Raw genomic sequence first — 12,859 nt, 5'->3', positions numbered from 1 at the left:
TCAATATGTCTGTGTCTTTAAAAAGACTTAAACAAGTTGTAATCACTTGCCTTTGCAACTGAGGTATTTGAGGAAAGGTTCAACATTAATCTAAATCTGTTTCAGCTTTAGTGTTGGCCCAAACCCAATTAAGTATTTTAAGCTTTTAAAATTTTCATCCTTTCTCTTTATAAATTATTATTATTATGTTAATAAAACTAATATTAATTGTATACCTGAAGTTCAGATCTGAAGTTTTTTTGTGGGTGTCAAAAACTGTACTAGAACTCAAATGTTTCAAGGAAGGGAATCATACCTGTGTGCTTACATGAGCTTCACAACATACAAGCATATTGACACAGAGATATTATTAATAAAAGAAACCTAACATGTCAGTTTCCTGAATTATTAGCTTCTGAAGTTGTGATCTGAATGTTACATTTAATGTTACCTGTGTTTTATACAGAAGTTAAATTGCTATCCCACTGATGAAAAATGGGACACTTGCTTCTTTAACAAAGTTAATAAATGGATCAGGGTGACAATTCAGCAAGGTAGATAAGCATTGATGGATTAAGCACTATGTTCCAGGTCATACTCATATGTAATATCTAGGACAGTATGTAGAAAGCACGACTTGTCTTTTGAAATAGAAGAGGCAATCATCAGTAGGCAGAATCTAATTTTCCACATTGGAATTTGGCCAGCACAATAGGTACTCTACAGTGTTGCTCTTCCAAAAAATATCTTCTGCTCTTTAATGACTACAAGCGGTCAGAGGGTTGGTTTAATGTCTCATCTGAAATCTGGCAGCAAGCTCATGTGAGCTCTCATCCAAAACACCATCATTTTCAGAAAGTTTCAAATGACCCAGCTGTCCTTGTAAGGAATCATTTTTAACCAGCCCCTCTACCCCCTGCCCAAGGGGAAAAAATAATAATAATAAAAAAAAATGTCATAATGCTAGATCATGAGCCTGAAAAAAGCACTAAAGCACTTTTGCCAAGGCAATATTAAGAGTGATTTTTATCTTTTATGTACATTTTTAGTTTAAAACAAAAAATATATCTTTTGCTATTGAAAGGGCTAAGCTCATTGTCAAGGCATATTATTATTCCATTATTTTAATAATGAAATAATATTATTTCATAATATTATTATTTCATTATTTTATGTTAAGGCAATCAGCTATACGTATTCTGTCACTTAAATAGCGGTGATATTAAAAAAAAAGTATATTTCACATTTGCCTTTTATTTTTAGTTTCATTCTAGCGATGTATAAATAATCCACTGATTTGTTTTTTTCTTTTAAAGTACAAAATGCAATCTAAGACAACTTGAAGATAATTCTTAGAGATCTGTATTTTCTACTTCTTACCTTTCCTGATCTTATGTTCTTCCTTTACTTCTCAGTTTCCTTACCTGATCTTTCATATCTTTCTTAATATCAACTTCTCCTTCTTCTTCCCTGCATTTCTGCTTTGTTCTCTTTCCCTACTTTGCCTGTTTTCTATGACCTTTGAATCTTGCTCATTTACAATTACTAAGAATCTTTTGCTAATCTAAAAAGCAAATGAAGAAGTAGTAAAAATCAATATTATTAATTCTGCAGTGTTCTGTGTGATTGCTTAATTAGACTAGATGGCTGAGTTTTTTATTAAAAAGCCATTACATTATCTGTTTGTATAGCAGCCGGAAAAATGCCCAACACTATGCCCTTTCTGTTCACATTACTGCAATGTGGAAATAGCTCCAGTGATGTGAATAGAACAGTTCTGGTTCCAGAATAAAACCTACAAGTTTCACTGTTACTGTATCACCTGCAAAGACCTTGCAATCTAGTGTGAGTTCTCAGAAAAGCTTACAAATTCAAGCAGCTATTCACATGGGCATTCACATTGTCTTAATTGTGGTTGCTAGCATTTTTAAAGCTGCTCATCTGTGTAAACATTTGACTGATCAGGACTTTATACTTGGCATGGTGACATAACATGTTAATAGGTGCTGAAAATATAGAATAAGATGGTGTAAAGTAAACGAATTATCTCAAAATCAAGACCACATAAAGATTGAATTCACATCTGTTCCCACTTTGATAAACATATTCTTTTACTTTTGACATATAAAAACTCATGAATGGCTGCCGTGTTAAAAATAAATAAATAAATCCCAGCAATTTATTCTCCAAATTGTCCTTATTTTCTTACCTTCAGCAAATTGTTTTTCTATACGGTAGAATCGTTAATTATTAATTTGGCAACTAGTGGTGAAGATGCTCAAGATGCTCCTTGAAAAAAAAACAGTTTTAACAGCAGCATAATAAGGCCTAACCTGTAGGCCCTGGTTCGAGGCTCTGTAATGTTAATCCATAAAGCAGACACCAAAGACTATAACAGCAATTTTGTTCACTCAGAGAGTGAAAGGACACGGGTTCAAGCCCTGTCCTATAACTACTATTCCAATACTAGCATACATGCCATGGCTTTGGCTTGGGCCAGCTAGTATTTTCAGAACAATATCAAACAGTGTTTGGAAGATAATGTTTTCAAGGAACAAGACACAATGGATAAGACTTGTTTGAGGGGAAAGCTTAGACCTGTTTCAGGAGAAAGTTTAGCCCTATAGACGTAAACCATGCTGTTCTATGTGCCTGTCAGACCAGGAAGAACTGACCAGTATTGGCAAATCTTCAGGCTACCACAGAACATGTGGGGAGAGTGGCTCAAAGCAGTCAGTTAGCAACTAAGGTGTTGAAGTGAGGCAACAGGATATGAGTGTAGAAAAAACCTTTCATTCTGAGCAATACAAAGATCCAAAATATTTCTCAATATGAATAGCCTTGAAACATTTTTTGGGACCATAACTCTGTTTCTGTTAATGATTTGTTTCCCTTTTCCACCAGAAAATTCAGAACCTATCAAAGCAGGACCATACTTAGTGCCATCTAGGAAGGAAAAGGCCAGGGTTACATTTTCTTTGCACCCAGAGAGAGATTTCAACTCACATCTCTGTTTTCAAAAGAGTTCCCTAGTAATCATCTATAGGTTGTTCCAGAAACAGAAAGGTGTCAGAGAAAGTTTCTTTTCCATTAAGGATTCACTCTCTCTGCTATAATTAAAAATTTCTTCTGCCAGAAAAAGCAACAAGGGAGAATAATTGCAATATGCCTGTTAGAATTTTAACCTTGATAGGAAAACCAACAGTGGTAAATTGTAACCCCAATCCAAGCCCTGTATCAAATGGTCCTTAAAACTGGGACAATGCAGATCTTCACCACTTGTGAATGCCCTAACCACTGTGCTAAAGTGTCATGGTAACAGGGTAAAATATTCCTTCTGTATTTGGGTGCTGCTTTTTCTAATATAAGCACATTTTTATCATGCATATTCACCATACAATCTGTTATTAGTTTTAATTATTTTCAGTATTAAAGGCCCATGACACTATTAGCTGACCATTAAAAGTCATCTATAGCTCATTACCAATGATTAATCACCTGCTGTCTTATAATTAATGTTTATTAAGAGAACAGCAGTTTAATAGCTGTTCCATATTTTCTGTGCTAGACAAGAAAACTTACAAGATAGTTATAGGGGAGACTCAAAAATTTCAAATGATATTTTTGGACATTGACTTTTAAGTTTCAGGAATTAAACTCTCATTGATAAGTCAAATCACTAGCTAAAAATAAAATATAAAAGGGAACCATGCTAGTGACTTATTTACCATAATTATATTACTGAACCTTCAGTAATTCCCTTCCCCTCCCCCTCCAAAATCCCTCAAATTTTCAATTTGTGGAGACTATTTACTTTTCCAGACAGGTAACTCAGGCTATTAACAGGCCTGTGATCATCTTTCAGTATTGCACATTCTCTTCTTGTCAAACATTTTGCTGGAAGAAGCGACCTTGATACTAACAAAGTAAATTTTCATAAAAAATAGAGTGATTTTTTCCTATTTTTTATTATTTAAAGACAGTTATTTCATAATATATATATATTAATATAAGCAACTGTGTATTTCTGCAAATTTATGTCTTTAATTTTGTCATAGATAAAAGGATGAAATGACCACTGAAATAATGGAATTAAATATTACTTAACAATTCACAGTTTTTATTTATAGAAGTAGCTAGCTGTTCAACTGGAAACTAAACTCAGTACTGAAGAGTTTATGGCATAAAAATAATAATAATAAAAAAACTAGCATATTTTCAGCGTAGTTATAAGTGTTGATAGATGAAAAGGGCAGTGATAGGTAGAGAGATCTCATCTGCTGAGATGAAGTCTCCATCTGCTGTTTTGAATCTCTGGGATTTGGGAAATCAGTATGTTACCATTATGGTAGCAGATGTTAACTGGAGGATTTCTGAACACAGTGGAGCAGTGCAGCATTACCAGCTTGCAAAATACTGTGCAATTGATATATATTTGATATTTGAAAGAATTCTAAAATAAATTTCAGCCTTAATCTGCCTGATCTTTACCAACCTTTCTTCTTGATCACTGTTAAAACATAAGAGTAATCATCTCAAGAGATATATACCATACTGACTTTGTCATCTGTGGGTGAATTCACCACCTCCTTGTTCCCACACTCAGAAGAAAATGGTTGAGCCCAAACTTTCCCAAAGCACTCAATTTTCTGGTGGTCACAGGAGACAAACAAGTATCATCCCAGCATGTGCTAGTTCCAGTGCTGAGAGAATAGTCTTTTATAGTCTTTTTTTTTTTTTTTTTTTTTTTTTTTTCCCTAGAACCTCACCGCTTTATGCAATTGCCCAGAATACATTTTGATTTTTTTTTTTTCCCTTGAGTTTACATGCATTGTTCTACCTACACAAAGCAATCCCTTCTCAGCCTTCAGTTGATTGGGATAAATGAAACAATCCTTTTCACAGACACCTCGTATCAAAGCTTCTGTCTCCCAGTCATCAATTTTGCATCCCTTCTCTGCACTTATTCCCATCTGAAATTGTGCTTCCTAAGCAAGGGTATTGTATTTCAGGTGAGGCTTTCCTGTGCCTGATTAGTAGGTACAGATAGACCCTTGTTCTGTTGTTGTCTCTCTGATAAATTATAGTTAAATATTTGTCTTTCCCATGGCTGCAAAAATTGTGCCTGATAGTATTTCTGGGATTACCCTGAGGTCCAGCTCTGATTTACTGGAGCTTACTCTGATAAACTCCTAATTTATAATTAGAGGTTTCATTAAATAACCCCATATTTCTGGTCTTGACTTTTAAACTATTACACTTCAGCCTGTTTCTCTTACTCCAGTCTTTGATGTCATTCATTTCATTTATGATGTATTCCTTTAAGTCAAAACAAAAAAGGATGGCATTGTGCTATTAGCAATCTCTATCAGGACTCAGCTTTTATACAAAGGTTGTAGACTGCAGCATTAATCACAGCTGGTACTGGAGAAGTCCCCGTGAGATGCTTACTGGCACAGCAGTTTCCTGCACAGCCTTGCCACTATCATGATTATTTTAATTTAGAACCCATAGTCCCCTTCTCACTGTTTGACTGTTTTTTTTTTTTTTTTTTTTTTTTTTTTAAGTGACACTAGAAATTTTGAGCTAGCAACTTAAAGCAAGCACCTAAATTCAATGACATGTAATCAACTTGATGTGGATGCCATACGCACTTATTGAAAGGAATTTTCTCATTTGGAGTTGAGCCCAAATCTCTATGTGGTAACAAGAGACTTTTCATTGTTTTGGCAGTCTGGGGAATAAATCTGCAGGGATCTCTGTTGTGGATTCTCCTGTCTAACTGTCATATGCAAGAACTCTTTGCCACTAAATGTACAATTAACTATGGTCAACTCTGATGTTTTTTTCCCCGTTATGGTCTTTTTAAGCAAAAGCACTTTTTGAGACGATGCTTTTAGGTCAAAGAAAGGAGGGCTACTACTTCCTACCAAATATCCTGAAGATGCTGATCAGTTATTAGCTGCTGGTTACTTATTATTTTAATTTCAAAAGACAGAAAATTTAAGTAGCAGTGATATGTTGCATACCAAAAACCAACCAACCAAATAAACAAGCAAAACCCCACAAAATAAAACACACAAACTTGTATCACACAAATATGTGTAGAAAAAGTTACCATGATCAGTCTTGTTTGGAAATCAGTGAGTAAGAAAGAAAATCTAATGCATTTATAAAGAATTGAAATAACTGTTTGTTTTTGTTTGTTTGTGTGTTTAATTTATTATTATTATTACTGTAAATATAGAAGATCCTAGACTAATTTGGTGAAATTAATAATCTGAGACTTGTGTCTCCTGCTGACTGGTATGTACACAACAAACTACACAAAGATTTGCCTGGAATGAGGTCTATGAGCCAGATTGTTGGTATTCTTTAATGTAGTCATATACAATTCATAGACAAAGTCATATTAGTGTGAATGTCTGATTCTCTTGACATATCGTGTCAATAAGATATTTATCTGCACTTAACAGATTTAATGATTTCTCTTCCCTACCATTTTATGATCTGGAAAGTGTGATGTAAGGAACTTTTCTGAATCAGAGGAAGCATTTCAGCAAATATAGCAAAAGAGCATGTTTTGGCAAAATCTTTTGGGACTTGAAAGGCTGCTGTCAAATGCAGTTATTATTTTCCACAGACTGAAGGCATATAGCCTTCTGCACCCCTCTGGTACCACATAAAAGAGAAAGCTAAAAAGAAAAGGGGCCATCTTTCAGACTTATAATGTTACTTTTCTTCACTTTTCTCTGTTTTCACTTTGTTTGTACAGAAAATAGTCAGATAAAGTCAGAAACCTTTCTAGCTACCTAGTCTAAAGTTGGGGATAAAGTTGTGTGACATCTGATATTTCCAAAATTCGCCTACTGACTTTTTCCTTTGAAGTAAACTGAAGGCAAGCTGAAGAATGTCAGATAGTTGCTATCATTGCTAAAGATTATAATTGTTATTAAATGGTAAATATTGTTCTCTTCACTAAATTGTTTCTTCTATAAAGAGGTTTAACAGCAGAAGTAATTAAAAATTGTGCAGAACTATAAATTTATATGAGGCTATAAACACACAAATAAGCCTGCATTACTTGGTTTTGCCTGGTATATTTATAGTGTTTGAATTTCATTGGTCTTTAAATAAAAAGGAATTGTTAGTCCCAGTAGAAAGGATATTCTGTTTAATCTTGAGAATAAAGGGAGCTCTGGGGCTTAATGGAGAAGACAGTCTTAGTTTAGAGTTAGTGCTGCTTTCAAGCTAATAGTTAAGAATATTTTAACTTCAGGAGTAAGCCCCAGGACACTTCTGTGCTAGCTCACAACCAGAAAGCAGATGGGAAAATACATCCCACCCACTTTAATAATAATAATAACAAATTTTTAAAAGTTTAAATTTATTTAACCATACGTATTTATGAAGCAAGTAAAGAACTCTGTTATGACTTTTAAAGTAATAACAAAATGGATCATGGCAATAATATGTTTATTGTATAAATTGTGTTTGATTTTTAAGAGAAGGGAGGATAAGAGAACAATACAAAAAATAACATAATATGAGAAAAAAACTGCATTTTCACAGTCCTGTAGAACTTTGTGGTCTATGATTTCTAGTCGTCATTGTAACAATTATAGGGAGAAATAAATAGACCATATTCCTCACCGTAAACATAGGGAAACCAAGGCAGAGAAATGTTATTATTGCTGATTTCTATAGACATGAGTCTATATTTATATATATACATATTTAGGGTTAATTTTTCAGCTGTATATCTGAGTTCTTAAAGAAGTACTATACAATTTTCTCTAGTCATTGCTATATTAGAAAAACAATGTATTTTGCTTTGCTCTTCTAGTAAATTAATGGCAAGATGTGGAAATGAATTAGCCATCTTGCCTGTTTCTGCACGTTGTTGATCCTGTGGGTCAGTGGGGAGTGGGCTGTTTGCAATAGGCACAGTGCTATTATTGACCCAAGGAGATTTTAGGGTTTAGAAATCTGAGTTGGCTAAAATTTTCCTTGGGGTTTTCTCTTAATCTGTCACACTCTTCTTGTGCACTTTGACCAGCTTTTTAAGATGGGTATTAACAAGTTAGTGTATTCACCATTTCAAGGTGATATTCTAGTTTCAGAACCATTTTCATTTCATGACACAAACACAAACAGTTCCAAGTACTTCAAATAACCTTGAGTCTCTGTGGTAAAATACTGTTCTCTGTTTGTAGAAGAAAACACTTCAGGAATAAAACTTCCAACAAGTGCCAAACAAGGTCAGAAAAAAAAAATCCTTATTCAAAAAGGCAGACTATATCTTTTTCTTCATATAATTATATTCAGGACTGACTGTCCTAAAAATATGACAATATGATACTAAAAATACAATTAAAATTCATAACTTCTCATTAATCTTTTGTATCAATCCATTTTTACTACGAAGTAATTTGTATATATTGTCTATCACAAGTTCGCATATTTCTTATATTTGAAAGAACACATGTAAAACTGCATTTCATTCTCAACATGCAACTGCAAGAATAATTTGCAACACAGGTTTTTAGTACTTCTATTGTTCTCTAGACAAAATAAAAATTCTACACTAGACTAGAATAAATATAAATTGTTGCAAATTTAGTATCACTTCATAAATTCATCCAAATTATGATTTTTATTTTTTACTTTTCAGTATGGATGTCTGTGGTTTATAATAATTAAATAAGGTTCTTGCGCAGGAACTGAGCACTGAACTCCACCTGAGTCACTGTAATATTTAAAAAAAAAAAAAAAAAGGTACTGCATAAACCTAAAAAGAATAGTTAGAACAGTATGGGTATTTCAGTTAAAGAAGTTCTCAGAAAACGGTAGCTGAACTTTTAAACAATGTATTTTTTTTTTTTTTATGGAGATTTTATGTTTCCATTGATATAGTATGTTTCTGTTTATGTTTTCTATTTTATGTTTCTAAATTTAAACACTTTAAATTGTGTGGTTTTAAAAATCTTTCACTGGCACGTGGAATTTTGATTGTTTGCTTTTAAGAACAAGAGCAGGAAAAGAATGAAATGGTGTCGATAAAACAGTCAGTTATTCAATAAGAAAAGATATTCTGAACAGCAAAAAAAGGCTAAAAGAAAATCCATGTTATTTTTATAGCAATATCAGGACACTGTAATATTGAAAGCAAAAGCAGCTGTAAAACAGCTGGTAATACTACTATATCCACACATGAAACTCCCTGACTCTCGTATTCCATATACATTCTGTCCTGTAAATTTATGATCTTTAAAACTGACATAAGACAATGCCACTATTATATATTGTATAACTGGTTGCCAAAATTCCATTTTTGCCCTAATTCTTATTTTCTAATGAAATAGTCTTCTGGAAATTTATGACTGGATACTGAAAACCATCCTTTAAAATGATAACATTAAAAGCAAATCCGTAAAAGAGACTTGCTCAGGCTTGTACATGTTGCCCTTGAGACCCATCTTCTTGTATCTTAATAAATCTACCACAGAATGTATGTAAGTACTGATGAAGCCTGAAGCCATATTAATGTGGATTCTCTGGGCCTGCACAGTATAAAGGAAAATTATAACTAAAGATAAAGCTAATGAGCAATGGGTCGATCAGGGAAGCAAAGGGCTTCTGCTGTTGCATGTCTTTTGAATATGATTTGTAGGTGTCCGACAGACCAGGTGGAAGTAGGCAGAGTCCAGACCATTTTTGCCACTTTCCCACTTTGACTGTCCACTGTGGTTCCAATGCCTATTTCAACAGTCACTGTCTTGGTGCTCAATGGGAAACTGAAACTCAGCTGTTTTCACCCCAGAAATCTAAGGTAGCCACAAACACAATTTTTCATTTGTGATATACAAGTCTATTTTTATTTCTATGATTCTATGATATGATTCTATTTCCTTCAGCCTTGTGACAAATATTGACCCCTCTTCCTTTCACTCAATTAACATTGGTTTTATGGAGTAAAACAACAAACAAAAGGAGAGAGGAAGTACCCACAAGAAAGATACATTATTAATGAAAAATCGGTAAATTGATAAAATGTAATTGCACTTTGCCTATCTATAACATAAAAATAAAAGATTTTGGTGCAATTTAAATATATATATATATATAGGTTGGACTCGATGACCTTGAGGTCTCTTCCAACCTAGAAAATTCTGTGATTCTGTGATTCTGTGATATAGGTTTTTTTTCTTGCACAGATATATTCATTCTGATCCATGGTTTATCATCCTCTGGGGTTTAACCCTGGTTTAGGCTAGAAATTAGGAAACATTTCTTCTGAGAAACAGCAGTCAGGCATTGGAATGGGTGGAGTCACCGTCCCTGGGGATGTTCAAGGAAAGGTTGGACATGGTGCTTAGAGACATGGTTTTGTGGGTGATGGTTGGACCAGATGATCTTGAAGGTCTTTTCCAACCTTAATGATTCTATTATATTATGATTCTGTTATCTTCTGACTGGAGCAGACATCTGGGGTATAGATGAGACCTAAGTAAGAATCAATCATTTACTCTGTAATCTGACTGTGACAGGAGATGCCTCAGAACTTTGCCTGTTTCAAGATATCTCAGATGAGGAGTCTGTATTGAGTAGCTCCAAAACATTCACTTAATTCTCCTGTATTTTATGTGAACTTTTCACTGAGTTCACTGGGGTCTCTCACTGTGTATTTCCCAAGCCCCAGAAATTTAAGCATCATTTTTCACAAGCATCTTTATATTCTTCTATTTTTGTTTAGTTTTGACAAGAGGTTGAGAAAATAGATCACTCAGAAAAATCTATCATTGTAAATAAGAACTGTTACACCCTTCATATAAAAATCAGATATTATCTAGTATTGGATTGGAGCTCATACTTATATAAAATTGATATGTTGACTCAATATAATGTTGATATAAATATTTTCTATTTATTTTTTTTTTAATACAAATCAAGTCCACAAATGTTATCTGAATTTTGCATTCAAATAGTTCAAATAATAAAATTAAATCAAGTCACTCTGCTTCTAATAAGTTGATGGCTATGCCTTTTAGGTATGGTGATTTGCTTATACATTCATTCCTTTATTCCTGACTTATTGAAATCTTAATTTTCATGTTCTAATATAAACAATACTTCATGTATTTAAGATATCGGGTAGGATTCAAGTCACAAATTAAGAATCTTAAATGTCTACATACAGGTGCTTGTGCATATACCGCATATTTAAGTACCTATTATAAGCAGTGTCCCTCTGGTCAGACCAATGGAGCTTAGAGATCTGTACACAGCACCTTAGAGCAGATCTACATTTTGTCAACAACTGCATCACTATTAGATATAATGATGTCTTAGACAAACACTTTTTATGCAGACATCTAGTGAAAGACAATTAAAGATAGGTATATAGTGACATAGGAGACAGATTGGAGTCTGCAGTTCTCCTGCAGACTTTCTTCAATGAAAAACTTATTTCCTTTCATATGGTGGTGAAGCGTTGAAGGCTAACATAAGGCATGTGAGATATATAGTTGCTACGAATTTACCAAGATAGACCAATTGCTGAATAAGGTCCTTCTACTCACTTCTGAAATGTGGGAATTTCCAATTAAATAAAAATAAAATACAATACAAAGCTTCCCATTAGATCTTCCCTAAAAGTCACATTTGTTTTGCCTTTTTCTTTTCTTTTCTTTTTTTTTTTTTGTGTAAACTTCTGCCTGAGGACAGGGGAAATACTGTAACCTTCTCCACCCTGACACTAGTTTTTGTTTGTTAATTTGTTTGCTTTTTTTTCCTGGTTGACATAAGCCCTCGAAGTCATTTTACACAAGCACATAGAATCATAGAATAACATAATTGTCTAGGTTGGAAGAGACCTCAAGGTCATCAAGTCCAACCTCTGACCTAACACTAGGTCCTCCACTAAACCATACTGCTAAGTTCAACATCTAAACATCTTTTAAAGACTCCACCACCTCCTTGGGCAGCCCATTCCAATGCCTAACAGCCCTCCCAGTAAAGAAGTTCTTCCTAATATCCAACCTAAAACTCCCCTGGCACGGCTTTAGCCCATTAACCCTCGTCCTGTCACCAGGCACATAGGACCAACCCCCACCTCACTACAACCTCCTTTAACGTACTTATAAAGAGTGATAAGGTTGCCCCTGAGCCTCCTTTTCTCCAGGCTGAACAAACCCAGCTCCCTCAGCTGCTCCTCATAAGACTTGTTCTCCAGAGACCTCACCAGCTTCGTTGCCCTTCTCTGGACTCACTTGAGCACCTCCATGTCCTTCTTGTAATGAGGGGCCCAAAACTGAACACAGTACTCAAGGTGCGGCCTCACCAGAGCCGAGTACAGGGGGACAATCACCTCCCTAGCCCTGCTGGTCACACTGTTTCTGATACAAGCCAGGATGCCGTTGGCCTTCTTGGCCACCTGAGCACACTGCTGGCTCATATTCAGCCGACTATCCACCATCACTCCCAGGTCCTTCTCTGCCAGGCAGCTTTCCAACCACTCATCTCCCAGCCTGTAGCATTGCTTGGGGTTATTGTGCCCCAGGTACAGGACCCAGTACTTGGCCTTGTTGAACTTCATACAGCTGGCCTCAGCCCATAGGTCCAGCCTATCCAGATCCTCCTGCAGAGCCTTCCTACCCTTGAGCAGATTGACACATGCACCTAACTTGGTGTCATCTGTGAACTTACTGAGGGTGTACTCAATTCCCTTGTCCAGATCATTGATAAAGATATTGAAGAGGACCGGCCCCAGCACCGAGCCCTGGGGAATGCCACTAGTGACTGGCCTCCAACTGGATTTGACTCCATTCACCATGACTCTTTGGGCCTGGCTATCCAGCCAGTTTTTAACCCTACGAAG

The 12,859-nt window shown here is 35.1% G+C and overlaps 1 protein-coding gene across 1 annotated transcript in view; it reads right to left on the bottom strand.

Moving 5' to 3' along the window:
- The window catches only part of RALYL (RALY RNA binding protein like), a gene marked incomplete at its 3' end in the record, with an annotated part of 332,145 nt that extends 325,623 nt beyond the window's left edge, over positions 1-6,522 (bottom strand). The window contains exon 1 of the mRNA XM_084281683.1: positions 6,463-6,522. Coding sequence (XP_084137809.1) covers positions 6,463-6,481 — 19 coding nt within the window. The 5' untranslated portion in view covers positions 6,482-6,522. The remainder of the gene's footprint in view (positions 1-6,462) is intronic.
- Between the last annotated feature and the right edge of the window lie 6,337 nt (positions 6,523-12,859).

Source organism: Netta rufina, assembly GCF_964035555.1.
Source record: "Netta rufina genome assembly, chromosome: 2".
Lineage (NCBI taxonomy): Eukaryota > Metazoa > Chordata > Aves > Anseriformes > Anatidae > Netta > Netta rufina.
The sequence above is the reverse complement of the archived record's forward strand: the minus strand, read 5'-3'. Positions and strand labels throughout refer to the sequence as shown.